The following is a 25,234-nucleotide window of genomic DNA, read 5'->3' on the forward strand; positions in this document are numbered from 1 at the left end:
TGAGGGTGGGGGCATCACCGCCGGGGGACAGGAAGGAAATGGGGATGGGCAGAGGGATCCCAGGGAGGGAAGAGTTATGGCTGTGCTCCCATCCGAGCCAGGCTGGTGTGCACTGAATTGAAACCTCCAATGGAGTAAGAGGATTCTGCCCCATCCTTCTCTTCCTTTCTTAGACTCCTGGCATTCTTCTCAAAGAACTAGGACCAAGAAGCCTAAAATCTGAGAGTCGGGGTGCCCTTTATCAGAAGCACCCCGTGACTGCAGGGACAGAGGTGGGCTATGAAGCTGTATGATGTGAAGCTGGAGAGGCATTGAAGTGGTGCCCTTACAGCGGAGGGGTTCCACTCCTCTCTTCAGCACCTTCCCAATGGATAAGGCAAGGGCTGGGAAAGAATGTATTGCTCTTGCCACTCCACCTTTAAGCCCCTTACTGGCCCTGCTCAAGGCTAGTGGGGCCCGGAGGGAGAGGGACCAGGACACATGGGTTGAACTTCGTACTTAGTGGAAGCTGAAGTTAGCCTTATGTTAAGATTGGGGTTGAGGTGGAGGCTGGAAGTGAATGCAAGACTGAGGGTTGGGATTGAGGCTTCACAGGCTCCCAGCTAATGAGAACGCCCCAGAGGCCTGCTACATTCCCCAGTTACTGGCCCGTGCTGGCCTGCCCGCTCACCCAAGCCTAGCAGTTGGCTAGGAGCTCTCACTTCCTCTGGCTGGCCCTGCTCCTGAGCCAAATCAGTGCCTGCAGGAGGGGATTTCTTGTCTCTGGGTTGGAGGGACAAAGGGAAGAATAGGGGGTATCCAGACAGGGGAATCCCCTGGGACACAGCTGATGGGAATAAGATGAAAGAAACCAACTGAGGCTGCAACTGGGGGAGGAGCAAGGAGTGCTGGAGGGCTTTGGGAAGGAAAGGGTCGGGAGAAGTGAGGTGGACTGTAAGAGCCAAGGCCTGGAAGTTGGGAGAGCTGCGTTCAATTCCCAGCTCTGAAGCACTGGAAATGGGGTTGGAGGAGAAAAAGGCAGAAAGTGAGGCAAGGAAGCAAAGTAATAATGACAGACAGTGGCAGAGATAGCAAGACAGAGAGAGCAAGTGACAACATGATTTGTAGACAGAGACGTAAAAACAGAAATGGAGAGACCAATGGAAACTGAGACAGAAAATGATGGACAAAGGGGAAAAAGAAAAACGGTGGTGGGAAGTCAGACAAGAGGAGGTTGGTGGATGGGAAGTGGAAAAAAAGGAAGAAGAGGTAGACTGAGAGAAAAGAGGAGAGAAATGGTCATGAAAGAGGAAATGAGTTGAAGACTGAAAGGTCAAACAAAGTGAAACAGAGACCTGGAGGGGCCAGAGAGAGGGCTTGGGTGTGGGGCTGGAAGCAGTCTCATGGTGCTGAATTTTGCCTGTCCCTAACCTCTGGATCTCTGAGGTGATGGGTACTTTCCCCATGACTTTCAGCTGCCCTTTGTGTCAGGTTTCGAGATAGGGCATGGGGGTGTTTGGGTTTGGATTTCTACTCCAGAAGTTACACGGACCTTTTAAATCCCACAGCCCCTAGAGACCACAAAGACAATCATCAGAGGCATCTGCTTTGGACAGGGGCAGGGAGGAGGAGGTGGGCAGAGATCTGAGACCCAACTTCAGTAGGGGCTACCAGAGCAGAGTGAGAGGGAGCCTGGGAGGGGGCTCAGGACTGGGAGGAGGAAGGATGGGGGCAGGACTGCAAATGGACCCTCTGGCGGAGTAGCAAAGAAGGAGGGACCTCTCCCAGGTTGGGAAATGGCTGGAAGGGCTCGGCTGCAAGAGGGACGTGGGGTTCAGCTGGCCAGATTTCCAGCCACAAAGCCTCAGTCGAGAGTCCTTTCTGCCCTAGGTACAGGCTCTCGGGGTGGGGTGGGGGCGGAGGCTGTGGCAGAATAGGGGACAAGAGGCCCTGGGTTGTTAGTGAAGAAAGGACGTCTACCCCTGCCCCTCCTTTCAAATTCTCCTAGGGAAAAGATGATCGGCTCTGCCCTTCCCAGCCCCAGCCTGTCTTGCTCTCCTACCTAAGCAGCTTTAGCTAATGGTATTAAGGGAGGTCTGAAGACTAACCACTCTGCTTGGGGCTGAGATCAAGAGGAGAAACCAGAGGCTTCCACTTAGATCCCAGATTTGGCGGAGGATAAGGATGGCAGTTTGCTTGGTGCTAAAACTAAAATATGCTCCCCTCCCATCTCTGTGTTCACACTGCCGCCCCTCTGACACCCACCCCCACTTGCATGTCTGGACATCACCTGTGTTCACAGACCCACTTCCACAACTCTATTTCTCTGTCTCATTCTCTCTGACTCTCTTTCTTGCTGACTCTCTTGCCCCGTCTCTTTCCTCCACGTTTGTATTTAGAAACAGCCCTGCGCGCCCACTGAATCCACCCAGCAGTCTTTAGAAGGCTTGGCCGCGTCCGGTCAGTCAGATCATGCAGCCCCTCAGAGGGCCCCACAACAAAGTGACTTTTGATGCAAGTGTCTGCTTTGCAGAGACACAGCATTGGTCTTGAACTCTCGACTTTCCCCCCACCCAGGTATGTTCCTCTTTTTCATCCTCTCTGTATTCTACTCTGCCCATCTGACTGCCTGTCTGTCCTCTGGCTTTCTAGGGCCTCCACAATCATTTTTCTGGCAAAGAGCCCACTTCCTAGGTTTATACTGAATGCCTCCTGCCAGCCTCCTCTGTCTGCTCCCAAGTTTCATTCTCAACATTTCTGCCCCAATTGACTGATTACAGTTGAGAACCTGGAGTCAGACAGACCTGTTCCCATCCGGCTCCACCACTTGCCCAAGGATCTTATGCAAGTCTCTAAATTGTCTGAGCCTCAATTTCCTGGGCTTGCAAAACAGAGAAAATAATACCCACCTTGAAGGGTTATTGTGAAAACTCAAGGAAGTGACATATAACAAAAAAAAAAAAAAAAAAAAAAAAAAAGTCAAGTTCAGTGCTGGGTGCATGAGAGAGACCCAATTCATATTAACTAAATTCTTAAAAAGGTAAAATCTGTTGTGGGCATTTCCTTTGGCTTCAAGTCCTAGCTTAAGGCTTACTCCCTATTGTTATCATCATTATCTCTTGCTTCTATTAAATAAAGACCTAAAACCTACATGTGTGGTAATATACACTTGTGCTGGCCAAGGCGATTAATCATATTCTTAGTAAGCAGAATGATGGTGATGAGAATAATAATTGCTTGCTGCTCTAACCCTTCAAAAAACACAAAGTGCTTAAGAGAGGCCATGGATGATTCAAGGTTGGGTTATGATCCTTTTTGATTTATAGTCCTCAATACTTGTCCTCTTGGGACTACAGGACCTGTGTAGGGTCTGGTAGAGCTGCCCAAAGCTTTGCACATTAGCTCACAGCACAAGAGGGAGGGAGCTGGGAGATGAGGGAGTGGGATAGAGTGGGACCACCTACCTCCTTCAGCCTTGGGAACATCACCAGGAGTGTAGGTTAAAATAAAGCATAAGGACTTAAGGTTAAACACCAAGAGTAATTTATGGGAAAGAAGGGAGAACTAAAATCTGCTCTTCTCTGAGGGTCCCCATAGTTGGTCAGCTCAAGGTTTCCAGCAGAAAAGAAAGCAGAGGGGAGAGAGTTGGCAAAACTTGCCCCAATGAAGATTCCCACATCCAGAACCAGCAAGCTCCTCAGAGATCTGAGATGACTGGAGGGACTCTCACACATGCTGGCCAAGCCAGAGAGGGCTGTGGCATTGAGACATTCAGGAAACCCAGAGGTTTAACCCACTTTGGTTCTGTATTTTGGGTTTTATTCTTTTGAGCACAGAAGAGGGGTTATTCATAGGCTCCATACATGGCTGGATATAATAAATCTTTTTTTAATATACATACACTTTTAACATTTTTTTAGTGATTTTAGAGAGAGAGGAAGGGAGAGAGAGGGAGAAACATCAATTTGTTGTTCTACTTACTTATGCATTCATTGGTTGATTACTGTATGTGCCCTGAATGGGGATCGAACCCACAGCCTTGGCATATTGGGACAACACTCTAAAATAAGCTACTCAGCCAGGGCTTGAATATTATAAATCTTGATCTAAGGTCTCACTTTACACTTTTTCACTTAGAGCTGTATGACCTTAGGGAAGTTACTCTACGCTTTTGAGCACTATCCTGTCTGGCACTCCGTGTGAGGTGCAGGGCAGGTCAGCGCCTCAGCACAGCACTGCGGCGCAGAGTGTTTGCTTCCAGGTGGATTATCATTTTCTTCTTTGCCAGACCCTAAATCTTTGCTGAGGTCTCAAACCTTCCAGACCAGGAAATACCATCAGACCCAGCAGACACTGGGACAGCCATAGAACTTGGTCAGGTTCCTCCAAGAAAAACTTTTCCCTTGAAATCTCTCACTTCTACAACCCCAATTTCCTAACCCATTTTTCTAAGGTGAGGAAGGAGAGATTAGAAAAGGAGGAAATTCCCAAAGGATGGGGCAAGAAATAAGAGCAAGGGCATCTGCTTCAGGAGAGGAAAAGAAAGAAAGAAGAGGATTCCAGAATGTCAGCTATAATTTTAGAGACAGAGGGATGTGTGGAAACCCTATTCACCCAGATTCAGAGTAGCACTGACCTAACCATGGCCCTGTCTAATTTTCAGAGATGCTCTCTCCTCAGGCCACACTGGGGAATCCCCAGAAGCACCTGCCCCATCCCCCACTCCCCTTGAGCCATCAGTCTGTCAGTTGACTTCCCTGGAGCCAAGCATTCTGTGGAGAAGGGAAAGCAAAAAACCACATGACCTCTTGTTGTGGGGGTGGTGAAAGCAGGGAGGATCTTTTCACCTGCTGTGCCTAGGAGTTCTTGACCTTCTAACACCCGCAGCTCCTTTTTACTGTGTTCTTGCTATTCAAAGTAAGGTCCACAGGCCAGTAGATATGGCATCGCCTAGGAACTTGTTAGAAATGCAGAATCTCAGGTTCTACCTAGCTCCACTGAATCAGAATGTGCACTTAAAGAGATCCTCAGGTGATTATTATGCACATTAGAGTTTGAGTAGCACTATTACAGATTTTTTTTTAAGTCTCGAGGTAACACTTTAAAAAATGAGAAATGACAAAGTGCTATGGATTAGGAGTAGGGGTATGGTAGCTAAATACCGTGTGTCAGTCACTTTCTCTCTGCGAGCCTGGTCTGGAGAGTGAGGCAGCCACTCCAGCCAAGCCCTCACATACCCTCCGGACCTTCCCACCTCCTAAGTCCCAGGTGAGAATGGCACAAACCTCACACCCACTGCATCAGACACAGTAACCCAGCACCCATCTCCTGTTTACACATGGCCCTTACATCCAGGTAGCTCCTTGGGCCCGCCCCCAGGAGCAGACCTGCCCCCTGCCATCCCTCCTCAGCCCACTTGCTTATCATTTTTTCTTCCACAATCAGTTTCTCTTGAGGCTCATTCCACAATCTTCTCCCCACCTCACCACCACCCCACCACCCATGCCACTTTGGGAATCAATACAGACCCCTTCTTCCTTGCCCATTTTCATCAGTTCAACAAATATTTGCAGAGCATCTGCAGGGGCAAGGCCCTGGGCTGGGATGGGCTCTAGAGGGCCAGCAGTGAACAAGGTAATTGGGGTTCCTGGCCTCATGAAGTTAATACAGGTGTTAAACACATAGTGATACCATTGATAAATTCAGTACCATTTCTCAATTGTATCAACAATCACTTCTTGAACAACTACGATGTGCCAGATACTCTACTAGACACGCAAGACTAATCAGTGAAAAAACACAAAAATCCTGTTCTTCTCAAGTGTAAAATTGTTCTAAGTACATTGATGGTATGGGTTCTTTGTACCTGCCACCTTCTCCCACTCAAGGTTTAAAAAGAGCCATGACTAATTACATTTTGCCTTGTCTTATCTTGGGAAGAACTCCGATCCTATTAAGGCCTGAGAAGAGATCTCCTTCTCTAAATCTGCCAGTAGGGGTAGGATATAGGACCCTTTTCATTCTACTCCATCTCTATAAATGACTCAGCATCCTGGATCAACTCCTGGCCAGTGAGGAGATCCCCAGAGGAGGCAGGGCTCTGCCAGGGGTGTTGTGGAGCTTCCTGCCTCAGACCTTGCTCCTCTGCCTCAGCCTCTCTTTTCTCCCTTCATCTCTTCCCTCTTACCTTCTTCCTTCTTTGCCTCCCTCCCTCTTTCACCTCCTTCTCCCTTACCTTCTTTCCCTTCCTTCTAAGTGGTGGCCATTTCTCCCCAAGGTCCAGACACAGTTCTCTCTCCCAGACTGGAACATGCACCACTGTTGCTTGGCAGAGGGCGTTCCCCGAATTGCCGGCAACTCCCGGATCTCAGGTGAGCCTCTGCCAGGTCTCCCACCCATGCTCCAGCTGTGGTGCTGGAGGCACTCACACTCCCCTCTCTGCCTCAGGCTTGGCCTTCCCCTACGGGGCCTACACAGCTGAGTCATCCCCAGGCTCCCGGCAGACCCAGCTGTGGCGCTTCATCCTGGAGCTGCTGCAGAAGGAAGAGTTCCGCCATGTCATCGCCTGGCAGCAGGGAGAGTACGGAGGTTTGTCATCAAAGATCCAAATGAAGTGGCTCGCCTCTGGGACCATAGGAAGTGCAAACCACAGACGAATTATGACAAGCTGAGCGGGGCGCTCAGGTGAAAGGAGGCAGCCAAACTGGCCAGAGAGGGCAGAGTTCAAAGGAAAGGGCTGCTGTTTCCCACACCCCATCTGAGTACTGACCCTTTAAAGCTTGGAGAATGTACTTGAGTGTGATCAGATACCTTGTGGTTATCCAGGAACAGCTTGTGGTTAGCCTTGCTGACCTGGGGAGGGAGACATACCTGGGAAGGGGGACATAGTTGGGTCTCTGGCTACTCTCCCTGGCCACTGGGCCAACTCTCCATTCTCATCCTTGGGATCTTCAGATATTACTACAATAAGAAGGTCCTGCACAAGAACAAAGGCAAAAGATTCACTTGCAAGTTCAACTTCAGCAAGCTCATCATAATCAGCTATCCTCTATGGGAGGTGCAGGCGCCACCAACCCCCAACCTGCTGCTGAGGGCCTCTGCCTTGCTTCGGCCAGCCCTGGTGCCCATGGGCATGCAGAGTGAGGTAGGCATGAAGGCAGCCCCTAGCCCTTGGGCTCCACCAGGCTCCATCTCTCTGCCCAGCAGAACCTCGGCCCTCCTTTCTGCATCAGGAACCCATCAGCCTCCAAAGTTCTTGTCCCCCTGTATCCTAGTCACTGAGTATCCCAGAGGCAGGGTTGATACTCTAAATCTTCTAAGATACTCTAATATCCCTGTGCTAAGAATCACTCCTTTAGAGGTGGATCACAGGAAAGGAAGTAGGGGTATCAGGCAAGGGTCCAGGGCATGTGGACAGGGGTGATTTAACAATCATGATCAGCGTATTTCATTGTTTTAACAACTGGCTATTAAACAGTATTTCCTGAGGAATGTATGCCAGGGAGAGCCCATTCTACTCCACACCTTCTTCTCCTCACTCCGCAGCTCCTGTACAGCATGCTGCTCACCCACTGGGTCATGGTGGAGTGGACGGCTGGACAGCGGATGCCCTGAGGGCCACCAGAAGCCTCTGAGGATAAGAAGGGGAGAAGCAGCAGTGTCTACCATGAGTGCTTGGGACTGGTGAGGGCCCAGGGAATCTTAGCCAGATAAGGGGAGCATCTGCTGAATGAACAAATGGGTGAGGGAACATGAGACAGGCCTTGCAAGACATTTGGTCCTGGCCAAAACACCCGCTCCAAAAGGCCCTTGATGTTTGGTCCTGTCCAAAATGCCCATGGAGACATTTGGGCCACCCTGACCTATCTACCCAACCCGTGTGCCATGACCAGCTGAGCAAGAAGTGTTATTGGCAGTACAGCCACAACACAATTATTGGACCAATTAAACCTGGTAGTATTTTTTATGTATTAACCTGTAAACCAAAAGTAGAAATAAACAGTCCGGGTTGTTTGAACCCAGGGATGTTTTCTAAGGGTAGATGTTTTGGACAGGACCAAATGTCTGCTAATTGAGACAAGGGATAATATAAGTCATTTATTCATTCACCTAACATTTCTTGAGCACCAGCTATTTATTAGGTTTGGGGGTTCAGAGATGAAAGATGGCCCTCAAGATGCTCAGAGACTAGTAGGGGGCAGAGATGGAAATACAGCCAGTGACAGATGCTGAGATCTGGGGAAGCACATGCTGCTACAGTTATGCAGCGAAGAGAGTTAAGACTTCCTAGAGGAGGCTCCACCTGAGCATGTGAAACAGGTGAGGAAGAATGCTCGGGCACAGAAGAGTATTTGTAAATCTAAAAGCTGTGAGCGAGTGTTGCAAATCTGAAGAACTACTAGTAGGTTGCCATGATCAGGGAGTGAGTTATGTGATAGCAGTGAGGACAAGGAGGAGGGTGACAGATTAGGCTAGCAAGGCAAACAGGTGTCCAGTCACAGATGTCCTCCAAAGCCATGCTAAGGGGGTTGGACTTTATCACATGAGCAGGGGGGACCTAGGAAGGAAGAGGTATGTTGAGATCTTTATTGTACTAAGATGACTTGGGTTCATGTAGAGTTTGTGTTGGAATAGGCATAGACTGGTAATGGGAGGTTTTTGAAGACAATCTAGGCTGAAGATGAGGGGACCAGGGCCAAGGCAAGGACAATGGGGTGGAGAAGGAGGCCCAACTGAAAAGATTGGAAAGATAAAGTTCACTCACTCATTCATTCACTTACTCACTCATTTCTTCTTTCAACAGATATTTAATGACCTCCTGTTTAATGTGCCAGACATTGTCCTAGGGCTGGGAACACCAACCTGAGTGAGCAAGACTGCTTTTATAGAGCTTGTAGACAAGAGGGACTTTGCAGACACTCAGTTAACATTTTGACAGATAGGAAATTATAATTGTGCTAATTGCTGCAGAGAAGTTCAGGGTGCAGAGAGCATCTGAGAAGACTTCCTTGACAAAGTGATATTTGAGTTGATACCCAAAATATAAAGAGGCTTCAGCTTAGCTTCGAAGAAGTGAAGAGAGCATGGCAAGCAGAGAGAACAGTGTGTGCAAAGGTCCTAGCAGAGGAAAAAGGAACTAGGAGAAGGCAAATATGGCAGCATATAGTGATCTGAGGGGAGAAGGTAGAAATGTATGCAGAGGCCGGCACATACAAGGCTGTAAGCTAGGAGGTGACAAAATCAGATTTTCTGTGCAAAAGATCACAGACACAGGCTCTTATGCAGAGGCCAATGACCCACCCCCTTTATTCTTTGGCAATTTCTTGGAATAAGAACTCTTGGCCTTAGCCCCACCCTCAGTAGAGCTGGGGACCCAGAAGTCCCTTCTCTCAGAGAACACAGGGCCCTGGTTCTGGGCCCCTGTGAGTGCAGCTAAGGCTGTGGGTGTGGGCGGCCCAGGGCCTGCTGGGACTCATCTGGCAGCCTGGAGCCAAACAGCACCTGAACAGCACTCCCTGTTCTTCCACCCCCACCCACACTTTCCCCAGCTCTGGGAATGCCTTGGACACAGAGCTTCTCTCTTTGGGAAACTAGGAGTGGGTAAAAAAGTGTTTGCTGGCTTGGAGCTGGCTATTTTGCACCTCCCTGCCCTCTGCAGGTAAACACACAAACCTGCCTGGGCTTGGGCCCTGAGGGCAGGTGTAGGTCACTAGAAGACTAGTAGCAGCCACATGCCACACTTCTGGATGGTGATTCCAGAAAGCTGTGCCAGCCCCTTAGCTCTATCTTCTCTCAGAGTATATGGTGCCAAGAGAGGAACCTGCTTCCGGGCAGAGGAGTGGCCAAAACTATTGAGCCAGAGACAGAAGCTGCAAGATTGGTGCTAGGAAGGGGTGGGAAAGGAGCAGGACTATCTCCTCCACATGCCTGCTCAGCTATGGATCTCCGAGGGCAGACACAGCCCTGACCTCAGGGGTCAGGGGACACAAGCTTCTTGGTGGAAAGCAGCAGCAGCAGTCTCCACCTCATGTAAGGACCCAAAGAAAAGGACAGTGGCCCAGGAGAGGGTCCTCTGGTAGACATCTCCATGCTTTTCTTCGTGAAGGATCATTTTTGCTATTTTCCCCTTACCCAGCTCTAACTTCAGAAATATTGTTTGTAGTAAATAAATCAGATGTATTTTCATAACTAATTTGTTTTTCCAGTTTTCATCAACAATAGCCCCACCAATGTGATCACATCAGGGTGATACTTGCTTTTCTAGTTAAATGATGTGGCCTGCTAAGAAAAATGTGGAACTAGTGTTAGGTTTTTGAAATATAGAAAGTGATGTGAAGTTCTATATAGCCATACCCACAGAACCCAAGCTGGGAGCCCCTATGTAAAATCCTAGAGAAAGAGGGCAGATTTGAGAGGAATGGAAGAAGGGAAGTCTTCTTGGACGAGAAGAGTTATGGGCCAGAGCCAACTGGAGGCGAGGAAGATTGGGGCCCAGTCCATGTGCACCATGCCTCTGGCCCCCTGGGCCCCTTCTTACTGATGATGTCACTTGTTCTTAGCTAGAAGAGGGGTCTTTATGGATGAAGAAACAGGCCTGAGAATTTCAACAACATGCCCAGAGCCATGCAACCAGTTCTTTGCCCAGCTAGAACTGGAGTCCTCTGCTACAGGGAGAATGAAGAATGGATTTACTGGGTTATGGCAAAGAATAGCTTCATTCATTCATTCAACACATTTTTACTGAGCCCTTAATATGTGCCAGGCTGGGCTGGATCCAGAAGAAAATAAAACAAACTGTTCATGTTCCCACAGAGCTGTAATCTCACAAATGACTACCTGATTCTAATCAAGCAAAGCACCCTGGAGGAGAGGTACTGGGGGTCATAAAGAGCAACCAGGGCTCTTGCCCAGGCTGGGGCGGTCTCAGAAGGCTTCCCCAAGGAAGTGACATTTACGATGAGACCTAAAGCAAAGCAAAAAAGAAGGCACATGGGAGGAGAGAAAGCTTTAATCAACACAAAAAAGAAGAAGAAAATGGGAGAAGAAAGGTGGAGTTGACCCTCCCTTAACACTCTTTCTCTTTTTTTCTAGGACTTGGGCTCTGCCTCCACCCGCTGCCTGCTCTGCCCTTGCTGCCATTTGGGGGCCCTCCCAGATCTGCCCAGTTTTGCCTCCTTCACACCTCCCCTTCCACTCTCTCTCCCCTCCAATTGTACCTGCCTCTCAGGGCCCTTCTTGCCCCCTCTCCTCCCAGAGCAGCAGTTTCCGAGGTCCTCCAAGCCAGAGAGCCTGCTCCCGGGGCCCATAGCTGGTGCCCCAGGAAAATGCTGGTGCCCCCTAGCAGCATGGCATTTTCCAGGGCTTCCCCATTGGCTGAGCTGGGACAGGGGCTGGTGAGAAGCTCAGGTTCTTCTCTTTTAGGCCAGAGATGTTGGAGGTAAAGCCGTACCCCCAAAAGGGGGCAAAGGGATGCCTGGATCCCTGGCAGGCCTTTTCCTTAGAGGTGCAGGGGCCCAAAACTGGGGAGAAAAATCCTGTGTCCCCCAATTTGGATAATTTTGAAGCAGCATGGACCTTGCATCCTCCTTAACTGGTGAAGCAGGGGACCCCCAAACTCCATTTCTCCTCTTGTCCACCTCCCTGCTGGCACCTTCCCCTAGGTGGGAATAGGTTACATGGCAGAAGGATTCAAATGGATGGAGTTGGACCCAAGAGGGTGGGGGCATTGCCAAGAAGGAGCATATGTGGAGATGGGAAAAACTGAGGTAGGGTGCCCCCTCCCTTCCCACTAAATTGCTAATCATATTAAGGAGACCTCCTTTTATTATTATTATTATTGATTTGAGAGAGAGAAAGAAAGAGAAAGATCCCTTTATTGTTCCACTTATGCATTCATTGGTTGTTTTCCATATGTGCCCTGACCAGGGATCGAACCCCCAACCTTGTCACACTGGATGACACTCCAACCAACTGAGCTAGCCAGCCAGAGCTCTTCTTGTCTTTCAAGTATATTTTATTGATTAAGCTGTTACATTAGTCCCATTTTTTTCTTCCCTTTATCCCTCTCTGCCTGGTACCCCCATTACCTCAAGCATTCCACCCCCCTTAGTTCACATCCATGGGTTGTACATATAAGTTGTTTGGCTTCTCCATTTCCTATGCTATTCTTAACCTCCCCCTGCCTATTTTGTACCTGCCAATTATGCTTATTTCCTGTACCTTTTCCCACATTCTCCCCTCTCTCCTTCCTGCTGATCTCCCTCCATATGATCTCCATTTCTATGATTCTGTTCCTGTTCTAGTTGTCTGCTTAGTTTTGTTTTGTTTTGTTTTTTAGGTTCACTTGTTGATAGTTGTGAGTTTGTTGTCATTTTCTGTTCATAGTTTTGATCTTCTTTTACTTAAATAAGTCCCCTTATCATTTCATATAATAACGATTTGGTGATGACGAACTCCCTTAACTTGACCTTATCTGGGAAGCACCTTATCTGGCCTTCCAGTCTAAATGATAGCTTTGTTGGATGGAGTAATCTTGGATGTAGGTTCTTGCTTTTCATCACTTTGAATACTTGTTGCCAGCCCCTTCCTGCCTGCAAGGTTTCTTTTGAGAAATCAGCTGACACTCTTATGGGAACTCCTTCATAGTTAACTCTCTTCTCTTCTCTTGCCGCTTTTAAGATTCTTTATCTTTAATCTTTGGCATTTTGGTTATGATGTGTCTTTGTGTGGTCCTCTTTGGGTCCAACTTGTTTGGGATTCTCTGTTCCCAGTTGTTCCTCCTGGTTTTTATACACGTGTGAATGTGGGACCACCCCCATCTTCCAGCCGCCACCTCACTGCACACCCTTTCTGCCCCGGCTGCATCTCTGTCCACCTACCAATCTAGATGAATGTTTCTTCTTTAACTCCTTGGTTGTTGGACTTCCATACAGTTCAATTTTCTGGCAGTTCTGGTTGTTTGTTGTTTTTAATTTGGTTATTACCCTTCTTTTGGTTGTGCAAGGAGGCGAAGCATATCTACCTATGCTTCCATCTCAGCCAAAAACCCCTCTTTTCTACTCTACTTTCTTTTAAATCCTCACCCAAGGACATGTTTTATTGACCTTAGAGAGAGAAGAAGGGAGAAAGAGAGAAAGAGAAACATCAATGTCAGAGAGGAACTTCGATCTGTTTTCTCCCATATCCACATTGATCGGGAATCAAACCTGCAGTCTAAATATGTTCCCATACCCAGGATGGAATCTGCAGCCTTTTGGTGTACAGGCCAATGCTCCAACCTATAGAGACACCCAGCCAAGTCAAGGAACATCCTTAATCTCAACTTTTTTTGAGGGAGATGAGAATACAGTTTCCATCATTTGAAGCACCCCACACCTACCCTCTTGAGGGGGAAATCAAAAGTCTAGGTTGGGAAGGGGTCAGGAGTTGATTTGTTCCCTGAATCTCAAGGCAACTCCATCCTTCTGTGGGGCCCACATCCCTTACCCAGTCTCCCTCCTGCCCCTCCATGCATTTCTTTCCCATCCCTCTGACTTCTGTGATCCTGGGATGTTCATGCAGGTATGTCCTTCCACCTCCATTTCCACAAGACACAAGCAAGTGGGATAGGTGGGGACTCTGTAATACTCTACTGCAGACCATGAATAAAATGCCCTTGGCAAACTGCTCTCTTGGCTGACATTCCTGCTGCTTTCTGATCTGGTGTGGACCTAAACACTGGGATGAGGTCCTCAGGCCTGGAGCAACTGTGGAAATGAAGCCAGCCAGTCTCTTCCCTCCTGCTTCCATCATGCCCCAGAGATAAAGGCTGAAAGAAGCCACTCTGGCCAAGTAGAAAACCAGCCTTGAGGAAGGAACAGAGCAGAGTGAGGATCTTTACAGAATAGCACTTAGATGCCTATCATGGATCTCTAAGCAGAGCTCAAGGGGCAGGGGTGAAGAATAGCATTGGCAGGATCCCTCTTGTTCTAAGCCCCAGATCCTAAGAGTGAAGAAGGGGGCTGATTGAAGCATTGGGTGGCTGGAGAAGGGGAAACACATGAAAGATGGTCTTTTGCTTAACTAAGGAAGTGCCAAGGTGATTGAACCATATTGCTCTCCTATCTCCAGGCTATCAATGACAGGTTCAGGGTTTGTCTTCACTTCCTTTCTATGGTGAGTAGCAGGGACCAAAGAGGTGCACAAGGTCTTTTTTCCCCACCATTTGTCCCTGTCCCTCATCCAAAGGGCAAGAGCACTTCCCTCTCTCTGTGATCCCTGTACATTTTCCTTTCTGCTGCCTCTCAGTCCTTCTTTGTGGTAGGTGCGTCATTGTCACAAATGGAATAGGAAGGAGAGACCCAGAGTAGGGCAGGGTTAGGTCTCACCTCACAGGAAGGTTGAGAAGAGCAAGGAACCCAGACCCAGGCCAACAGAAATAATCTACAAGTATTCATCATCTCAATCTCCCTTATGCACCCCACATGCCCACAAAAGGGGACCTCAGAGTGTCTCTCCAAGGAGATCTCATGGGCTAGAGAAAATTACTCACTTGCTCCCAAAGCCACAGGCCCAAACACCAAGGCTTTCCCAATAACCTGCCCAGTTTGGGGAAGCAAAGAGTTAGTGTTGTCTGCTCTAGAAAGAGGGGCTTGGACCCAGTTCAGAGAGGCCTGCCCAAGGACAGAGCCCCATAAGAGAACCCCTGTGTTCTCTGCCTTACCCTCTTCTTTTCATTTGTCTATGGTTGCTGTGATCCCCTACATCTCAGGAAATGCTTTGTTGTCACTATTCTAAAATTTTCCTTTGGAGTAGGTGAACTTAGGAGACTGAAAACTCAGCTGCAGAGGACATAAGTTTGCAGGTGGCACACTCTGCATTTTAGACAACACATTCAGGTAGAACAGAGCTACACAGCCTCAGCACTATTGACATTTTGGGCTGCAAAATTCTTTGTTGTAAGGAGCTATCTGTACATTTCAGGATGTTTAATATATCTTTGATCTCTAGATAGCAATAAGCACCCACCATCCCTGCTTTCCTCTCCGAACATTGTGAAATGTGCCGTGGAAGGAAGAAATGTCCCTGGTTTAAAATCTCTTAAGCAGAGCATGGCTTCAGTGACTCCAGGTTGTTCCAGCAAAGATGCTCCACAAACACAGAGACCTGTTGGTTTCCACATTGCAAGAGTGCCCTCTGATGGCCATAGTCAATACCAACACTCAGAAGAGCTCACAGCTCTGGACTATAGCCTCTGGGGTGGACTGGACTCTGGGTGGGTAGAGTCCATGGGGAGCCTATGAAAGGGTGATGGACAGCTTGGAGTCTTCTGAGAGGAGGATGCAAGTCACAGGATAAAAATGTTGTATGTTAATCCTCCCATTTCAAACTCTTTTTGCAAATCATGAACTATTCACCCAAGCATCAGCAGGTGTAATGTGACAACAGACTGTGGGGTTGTCAGTTTCTCTGGTACAATTAGCACTGCCATCAACCCTAGACAACACCTTCTGGTCATCTGTAGCTACTCAGCCTTCTTCTATGAGCAGTGGAAACTATTTCCTGAGAAAGAAAATACCTACTAAGAAGGGATCTCAGTGGCTTAACTACACTCAAGTTTAAAAAACAGAGCCTAGGAGCCATTTCTACGCAGGCAAACCTCTCGTGCAAATCGCACTCCAGGGAGAAGCCTATACTAAGTTGCCTGTCTCCTGCCCTGAACTGCTTGCTTACACTGTGTCGCTGCCATCTGAGCCAGCCTGTATACAGGAGTTTCTGGAATTCTGTTTCAACCAATAGAACTAAGACTTTTCCCATCCAATTGGATCTGTGCGACTATATCCTCCATCAGTATCTTCACCAACGAAACAGGATGGTGCTTTTTGGGCCAATCAAACTGCCTGGATTTGGAATCCTCATTTGTATGAGGATGGACCAATTAGGAATCAGGGGCAGGACTTCTGTCTTTGTAAGTCAGCTCTCCTCTAGCTCTAGGAACACACTTCCCTGTTCTGCCAAAGGCGAAAGACTGTGTGTCCTTAGCTGGATCTGAGGCAGAAACATCAAAGATGTTTCACCAGAGCAGAGCAGAGCTGTCTAGCTGGAGAGGGGCCTGGACCCAGGGCTGGGTAGCCTCACAGCCATGTTGTTCCACAGCTGTACTGCTTTATAATTGAGCTATAACACTATTGAGCTATTCCATGGCTGTCCTGTTTTCACAGTGGTACTCTATTACAATTGAGCTGTGTGTTTCAGCCTCTCTAGGCTTGACAGGTCCGCTTGTGGCTCAGGCAGATGGAATAAGATGTGTGGAGCCTTGGGGATGCTTGGCATGCCTTTATTCAGGAGAGCCACACAGGCACAAGCTCAGGTTGAGGAAATCACATAGGCCACAATGCCCATGTGCGTGCTGCACACAGACCACAAGCCCGAGTGGAGGGGGTCACACAGGCCACAAAGCCTGTGTCCAAGTCAGCGCCCAACTCTCCACTTCGTCCAAAGTTCCTATCCCCTAAATACCAGCCCTAAACAAAGCAGGCTACAGGCCAGAACATGAAGTAACTATCATGAGCTGCGCATGGGAGCCTACTCAAGGCTACAGGGCATTTTGTCACACCTAGAGCTCAATATCATGAGGCCCAGGCTCAAGGCTGTGGGAAAACCGCTTTGTCACACTCCAAGGTTGTGAAGAGCTGCTCCCTCCGGTTACCCACACATCTGGGTGAGGGAGCCAGACCGCCTCCACGGACCCTACAAGCTGTTTGCATTGAATGGTTTCCTTCCTCACTGCACCCTAAATTAGGGATCCCTGTTGGTGTTGAATTGACACCAACAACCATCGCTTGAGAGAACCAAGATAAAGCTCAGCTTAGTTGGTTCACCACTACCTCTATTCCTGGGCCCTCAGCTCTATCACACCAAAGACAAGGACAGAAACACTCACTCAAGCAGAGTTTTAGTGACTCAGATTTCCAGGATTCATAAATCTTAGACTGTTAGGAGCCAGAAGGGACCTTTGAGATCAATAAGTTCAGCCCCCTAATTTTACAGGCCCAGAGAGAGACAGACTTGCCTAAAATCTTGCATGTAGAAGAGCCAAATTTAGAATGTAAATTTCCTAATTATCAGTCAATATTCTTCAGACTTACCATAATCTCTTGGATTGAGAGTTTAAGAAGCCCTTAAAATTCCTCAGAAATAAAAGCATATTATATAATGAGAGAGAAACTAAGTTATTCTTGTGTGATTTTTAATATGATCTTAGTAGCAAACATTTCTCTTTTTGTGTGCATTTTGGCACTTGATTACTTATGGGCTGGTGCTGTCTTCTAATTGTTAGTGTGTATTAATATTATCTTCCCTTAAAGCCATATTGTCAGGTCAGTGCAGCACATCACCAGAGCACTTGATTAGCATATGGAAGTGGCCTTAGAGATTTAAAAACAAACAAAAAAGCAAAGCATTTGCTTCCCTGAATTGCTGGTGGCAATGAGAATAATCCCTACCCTCTCCTTTTTTTCCCAATGAGGACACTGACAAGAGCCAAGAAAAAATTCAAGTACCATATGATTTACAAACACGCATACAAAGAAGAATCAAGATGGCAGAAGAGTGAGTGAAAGTCACACTGACCTCCTCCCAGGACCAATCTGGAATTACAACTAAATTATGGAGGAATCACCTGGAACAAACAACCCAACAATAGCAAGAGAGGAGCCTTATAACCTCAGACAGACAGAAGAATCAACTTTAACACAACCTAACTGGTAAGGAGTGTGGTAGAGACTCGATAAGGTGGGCAGGGCACCCACGGGCAGCAACACCAGAAGGATATTGAAACGGCCAAGTGGATCCCCTGAGAAGAGCAGGGTCTAAACCATAAGCGGGGATCTCCAGCCTACAGCACCAGGGCCCAAAAAGTGCACAGATAACAGCCAGCTGTGAAAAGCAGCAGGGTTGCTCTCTGCCAGAGTCAGGTGGCTGGATGTGCAAAGAGCCGTTTAAAGGGCCAACGCATAAAATTTAATTTGCAGCCACTTACCCTGGTTTCCAGCAAAGGCAGGGGCAGAGTGGGCTAGAGACACCTGAGGAGAGACTGGGTAAGGAGGCTTTGGGGAGAGAACTGAGAGAGTGGCTGGCAGAGTCCCAGTGCTGGCTCATCCCCCATACAGCAACAGCCATCTGGCTCAGGCAGAACACTCCCCTGAGTGGCAACAGCATGAGAGGACACAATAGCCCTACCCCCAGGAGGGACTTGGCCCTGACCTGTAGTGCTAAAGCCTGACTGCTGAGTATAGAGTGGCAGCTACAGATAGTAGATCCCTGGCTAAAAGGGGCACAGAGTGGTCTTCAGACACTTGAGGAGAAACTGGAGACAGAGGCTTTGGGGAGAGAAGGGAGAGAGTAGCTGGCGGGATTCTGGTGCTGACTTCTCCCCCATACAGCAACAGCCATCTGGTTCAGGCAGACCACTCCCCTGAGTGGCAACAGTGTGAGAAGACTCAATATCCCTGCCCCCAGGAGGGACTCAGCCCCATACTGTGCTGTCTAAGCCGGCCTGCTGAGTGCAGACTGACTACATTAACACCTGAAGGAGACAGCCACAAACAGTACATTCCTGGAGGTCTCAATCAGACTGCCTAAGGTCAGACAGGGGCAACATCTGACATCATCAGAGGCAGATCCAGAAAGAAAAAAACAGCAATCTCCTACCATAGATAGTCACACCACAAAGTCAGGAAGTCAAGACAGGTCAATTTAAGAAGCAGAAGAAAAGAAGAAGTCTCACAAATAATGAGAAGACAAAGGAACACCCCCCAATTGAAGGGAAAGGAGGAATCCTGACAAAGAGAACTAAATGAAATAGACACAAGTAAACTATCAGATATTGAGTTCAAAACAGATCAACAAACAACAGGTGCTGGCGAGGCTGTGGAGAAAAAGGAACACTAGTACACTGTTGGTGGGAATGCAGACTGGTGCAGCCATTGTGGAAAGCAGTGTGCAAGTTCCTCAAAAAGCTGAAAATGGAACTGCCTTTTGATCCAGCGATTCCCCTGCTGGGACTATACCCTAAGAATCCCAAAACACCAATTCAAGAGAACCTCTGCACCCCAACGTTCATAGCAGCACAATTTACAATAGCCCTGTGTTGGAAGCAACCTAAATGCCCATCAGTAGATGATTGGATCAAAAAACTATGGTACATTTACACAATGGAATACTATGCAGCAGAAATAAAAAAAGAACTACTAAACTTCGCGACAACATGGATGGAACTGGAGAGCATTATGCTAAGCGAAATAAGCCAGGGGGCGAAAGACAAATACCATATGATCTCACCTGTAAGTCAAACCTAACCAACAATACAAAGATGCAAGCAAAATAAGACCAACAACACTGAAAGGAAAAGAAACCAACAGAGACAAGAGGGATGGAGGGAGAGGGGGATGGGGGAAAAGGAAGGGAATGGGAGGGTCGGGAACGTGTAGCAAGGCCTCATGGACAAAACCAAAGGGGAAGGATTGAGGGAGGGAGGGGGGAGGGGGCAGAGGATGGTGGTGGGGGGAAGGCGGAGACAAATGTATTTGAAAAGATAAAGAAAATAAATTTAAATAAATAAATAAATAAATAAATAAATAAATAAATAAATAAAACAATGGTTCTAAGGAAGCTCAATAAATTCAGTGAGCTCAGAGAGAATTACCAAAAAATACAGGGAAACTACAAGGAACTTACTGCAAACTTTATTGGCATGAAAAAGGACACAGAAACTATCAATAAGAGACAAGAGGAAATGAAGAGTACAATTTATTAATTGAAGAACACAGTAGAAGGAATCAAAAGCAGGCTAGATGAAGCAGAGGAATGAATCAGCGATCTGGAGGATAAGGTAGAAAAAAGTTTCCAGAAAGAGCAAGAAAATGAAAACAGACTCAAAAAGAATGAAGAGACATTTAGAGAAATGCAGGACAACCTGAAACATAAGAATATCCATATAATACGGATACCAGAAGAAGGAGTAGAGGAGCAAGAGATAGAGAACTTGTTTCAAAAAGTCATGATGGAAAACTTCCCTCATTTGAGGAGAGAAAAATCATACAAGTCCGGGAAGCACAGAGGGTCCCATTCAAGAGGAACCCAATGAGGTCCACTACAAGACACATCATCATAAAATGGCAAATATCAAAGACAAACAGAGAATCCTACAGGAAGCAAGGTAGAAAGAGGTAGTAACATATAAGTGAGCCCCAGTATGGCTAGCAGCTGACTCCTCAACAGAAATACTACAAGCCAGAAGGGAATGGCAAGAAATATTCCAAGTCATGAAAAGCAAAGGCCTGCAACCAAGACTGCTCTACCCAGCAAGGCTCTCAATTAAAATGGAATGCAAAATAAGGAGTCTCCCAGTCACAAGAAGGCTAAAAGATTACGCCTCCACCAAACCAGTATTGTGAGATATCTAAAGCGGTTGCTTTAAGAAGATGAAGAAAAAGAGTCTATGAATACCCAATTCCTTTCACAGTCACCAATACTTGATATTGCCAAGATTTTTAATATTTATTAACCTGATTGTGACAATGATGTGTTATTTTAATTGTTACTTTATTATTTGTTGAAACTAAACCTGTTTTTGTATATTTCTTGCCTATTTCTATTATTCTTAAAAAGCTTTAAATGACTTTTTGGTATTCTTTATCCATTTTTTGACTAAACGTTTGTAGAATTGTTTCAAAAAAAAAAAACCCAAAAAACAAAAGCATTAACCCTTTTTTAGATGTGTTGCAAATACTTTCCTATTCTATTACTTGTCCTTTAACTTTTTTAATGTATGTTACTCTACAGTCTTAAATGTTTAATGTAGTCATATTGTAAATATTTTACTTTATAGCTCCTAGGTTTGAATATTTTACTTCAGGGTAAGAAAAATGTTAGTTTGTATTTTCTCCTAAAACTCCTTAGATTTTATATACTGATTTTTAACTCACCTGAATATTTTTTATATAATGTGTGAAATAGGGCTCCACATTTGTTTTATTTCAAGTAATAGTAGTCTATGCCCTTTATTTGTTGAATAAGTCCCCCATTGATTTGAAATACCAGTTTAATCATATATTATTACATTGTTAGACATATATATATATTTGTTTCTAGACTGCTCATTTTATCTTATCGATCTACTTGATTATGTCTGTGCTGGTGTTATGTTGTTTTAATTGCTGAGACTTTATAATGGATTTAAAACTTTTTAATATTTTATAATGGATTTTGACATTTAAAAAAATAAATATATAAAATCAACCTGCATTAAAAAAAAGAAAGAAGGAACTCCTCCCTTTTGCAACAACGTGGATGGAATTGCAGAGTATTATGCTAAGTGAAATAAGCCAGTCAGTGAAAGACAAATACCATATGATCTCACCTATAAGTGGAATCTATTGAACAAAATAAATTAATGAACAAAATTAACCACATGGAATGGAAACATGGAACAGACTGAAAGTGACCAGAGGGGATGAGGACAGAGGGCAAGGGTGGAAAGAAGGAAAAGGGACTAAAAAAAGAACATGTATGAATGACCCATGGACATGGACAACAGGGTGGGAATTCACTGTGGGAGGGGGGGTGAGATGGGATGGGTGGAGGAGGGCAAAGGGGGAAGAAGTGAGACAACTGTAATAGAATAAACATAATTTAAAATACAAGAAAAAAATAGAAAGAAATTCCATTAATATCAATAAATGCATAAAAACACACATAGATAATTCAACAAACATTTCTTAAATGCCTACTCTATGCCAAACACTGTGCTGCCAGGTAATAAGGTGCAAGGTATCTGCCCTTAAGATGCTTTCATCTGTGAAGTGTGACAGGGAGCATGACAGAAGTCAGTGTGTTGCATAGGAAGTCAGTGGAGTTTGTACTGGAGCTGGGGGTGGGGTGGGCAGAGCAAGGGCTTGACAGTCAGTGGACTGAGTACAGAGCACTTGAGAGGCAAGTTTTCTTATAAGTGTTTAACACCTATACCTAATTTAAATATAAGTTTTGTTTACTTTTTGTAGTCAATCAACCTACTGTGAACACCTACAAATAAATCTTAAGACATTTCTAACTCCCAAATGCAGAAAGCCAGGCAATATGTGTAGATTGTTTATAAAGCTATCAAAACACATAGACAATTCTATGATTACTTTTTTTCATTTACTATTACTTCATGAACACTTCACCCTTTATTCATAGTTAATGTTGATTATCTTAACCATGGCAGAATATCCTGTCACGTTGAAATGGCATACATTTGACCATTATTACCCTTTAGGTAGTCTTTTATTGGGTTGGCCAACACATCCATTTAGTTTCTCCATAAAATAAAACACACATTTTTTTCATTACATTTTATTGATTTTGCTATTACAATTGTCTCCATTTTTCCCCCTTTTCCTCCTTCCACCCAACACCCCCCACTCCCTCAGGCAATCCCCACACAATTGTTCAAGTCCATGAGTCATGCGTATAAGTTCTTTGGCTATTCCATTTCCTGTACCATACTTTATATCCCCATGGCTATTCTGTAACTACTTATTTGTACTTCATAAACCCCTTACCTCTTCATCCATTTCCCCATACCCACCTCCCATTTGGTAACCACCAAAACCCTCTCTGTATCTATGATTCTTCTTGCTTGCTTAATTTGTTTTTTAGATTCAGTTGTTGATAGATATGTATTTTTTTGCCATTTTATTGTTCATAATTTTGATCTTCTTTTCTTAAATGAGTCCTTTTAACATTTCATATAATTATGGTTTGTGGATGATGAGCCCCTTTAGTTTTTTCTTGTCTGGGAAGCTCTTTATCTGCCCTTCAATGCTAAATGATAGCTTTGCTGGGTAGAGCAATCTTGGCTGTAAGTCTGCACTTTTCATCATTGAATACTTCTTGCCAGCCCCGTCTAGCCTGCAAGGTTTCTTTTGAGAAATCAGCTGACAGTCTTATAGGTACTCCCCTGTTGGTAACTAACTTCATTTCTCTTGCTGCTTTTAAGATTCTCTCTTTATCTTTCACCTTTAGCATTTTAATTATGAGGTGTCTTGGAGTGGGCCTCTGTGCATCCACTTTGCTTGGGACACTCTGTGCTTCCTGGACTTGCATGTCTATTCCCTTCACCAAATTGGGGAAGTTTTCTTTCATTATTTTTTCAAATAGATTTCTAATTGCTTGCTCTTTCTCTTCTCCTTCTGGCACCCTTATGATTTGAACATTGGAATGCTTGAAGTTGTCCCAGAGGCCACTTACACTATCCTCATTTTTTGGATCTTTTTACTTCCTATTCTGATTGATTGTTTTTTGCTTTCTTAATTTCCAAATCATTGATTTGATTCTCAGTTTCATCCACTGTACTCTTATTTCCTTGTAAATTGTTATTTCAAATAACAAATCCTTCATTTCTTACTCTTTTTTTTTTTATGCTGTTGAGGTCCTCACTAAGTTCCATGAGTGTCTCTATAACCAGTGTTTTTGAACTCTGCATTTCAAAGATTGCTTATCTCCCTTTTATTTAGTTCTTTTTTTGGAGTTTTGATCTGTTCTTTCATTTGGGCCATGTTTCTTTGTCTCCTCTTGTTGGTGGCCTCCCTGTATTTGTTTCCATATATTAGGTAAAGCTGCTATGACTCTGTGTCTTCGTTTTAGGAGATAAACACTATTATCATCCCATCGTACAGAAGAGAACATTGAGGCACAGGGAGTTAAACAACTTGCTCAAGGCCACATTCCTGACAATACAATATTTATAAGCAGTTGTGTCAGCGACTGGGCCTCATGTTCTGGCCTCTGATGCCAGCTGTAAAGTATGAGTTCTCCTGAAGCCTCAGCAGCTATGGCCTTGCCCTGTCTTCTCCCATTTTTATTAATAATAATAAACTGTTATGTCATTACTGTCTTACATGGTATGACTTTGGTAAATGGTGAGGGAAAATGAATGTTTTTATGCTCATTTGCTTTTTATAATTTTGAAATTATATAAAGGGAGCAATAAAACCTCTTCACCAGCTTCTACCTCACTAATAAAACATTTAAAAGACATTTTAAATTTATATTATGACCAGCTAAGGATGGAGGGAGGAAATAGGAATAGATAAAGAAAGAGAAAGGAAAAAGAGAGAGTTCTTTATTAAGTTTTGAGAAAGGAGGAGAAAACATTCCAGGCACCAGGCTAGGCATCACTCACCTCATTTAGTTTAAAAAAATAAATAAAATAAAAAAGTAAGTTACTTCTACAAGACCCTTCTCTGGGAATTTGGACTGAGAGCTGTTATATCCATTTCAAATGTTAGTAATGTAGCTAATTAATACTGTTTATAATTTTTCATTGCTTTGTCCTTAATCTTTCAGAGGCTCTGCCCAGTCAGGGCAACACACCAGGGAGAATCAAATAAGCACAGCAGTAATTGCCTATTGGATTCAGCCAGAGGAAAGCAAGCAGTGGGTAAGATTTGGTCTTTGAGCTAGAGGTGTTGCCTCCAAATGGAATGAGACCCAAACAGCACAGTCACCAGGAACCACTGATGGGAGCTTAGAAATGAAGCCAAAAATATCATCAGTCAACCTCATCTATTTTTCAGTTGAGGGTTCAAAGCTCCCCCAAAATAAGTTGTCCTAAATCGCTAAGAACAGCAAAACCCGTTTATCAATCCCTGTGTATTGAGCTCATTCACTTTTCCTACCCCCAGTGTGCTATGGACTAAAGTACAGAATGCCACAACTGCAGGATTTGGTGCTACCATAAAGCCACCTTCTCCAACCTCATCTGGGCCATCACAACTCTGCTCATCCTAGATTAACTTTCAGCATCCTTTCTAAATCTGCTCCCTTACCTATATCCCACTCCCTTTCTCTCTACTCACTTCTTACTAGAGTTTCCCTCCCCTACTCGGCCTATTCTTCCAGTCCCAGGAAGGGGTTGCCTCCCCAGTGATGAAATCCCTCCCACTTGTATCAAAGAAGGTTGTACTGGGGACTTGGGAAGGGGAGTGGTGCTGTGTTTCTTCCATGACTTCCATATTACTAAATTCAGTGAATGCACCTTATCCCTTTCCAGCTCTCCTAATTCCTCAGTTCCTTTTCAAATTCCTTACTGGGCTCCCCTCTGCACCCCCATTTCCCATGTTCTCCAGAACATTGGCCACAACTTGGTTTATTCTACATACACTTCCTAAATGGTTTCAGTTTTGTTTTCCCTCCTTGTCTTAATCACCTCCAAATGCTGGCGGTTGCCACA

General features: G+C 45.5%; 1 protein-coding gene across 1 annotated transcript; it reads left to right on the forward strand.

Moving 5' to 3' along the window:
* The first annotated feature begins 6,280 nt into the window (after positions 1-6,280).
* ETV3L (ETS variant transcription factor 3 like) lies at positions 6,281-11,569 on the forward strand. The gene is given in 7 exon segments (XM_054563013.1): positions 6,281-6,350; positions 6,427-6,564; positions 6,567-6,663; positions 6,934-7,123; positions 7,525-7,662; positions 11,071-11,345; positions 11,347-11,569. Coding segments are annotated over 7 exon segments (1,122 nt in total). The 5' UTR covers positions 6,281-6,289.
* Positions 11,570-25,234: the final 13,665 nt, after the last annotated feature.

This window comes from Pteronotus mesoamericanus, unplaced genomic scaffold, assembly GCF_021234165.1.
Source record: "Pteronotus mesoamericanus isolate MK-2021 breed Mesoamerican mustached bat unplaced genomic scaffold, CSHL_Meso_final scaffold_705, whole genome shotgun sequence".
In the NCBI taxonomy this organism is placed as follows: Eukaryota; Metazoa; Chordata; class Mammalia; order Chiroptera; family Mormoopidae; genus Pteronotus; species Pteronotus mesoamericanus.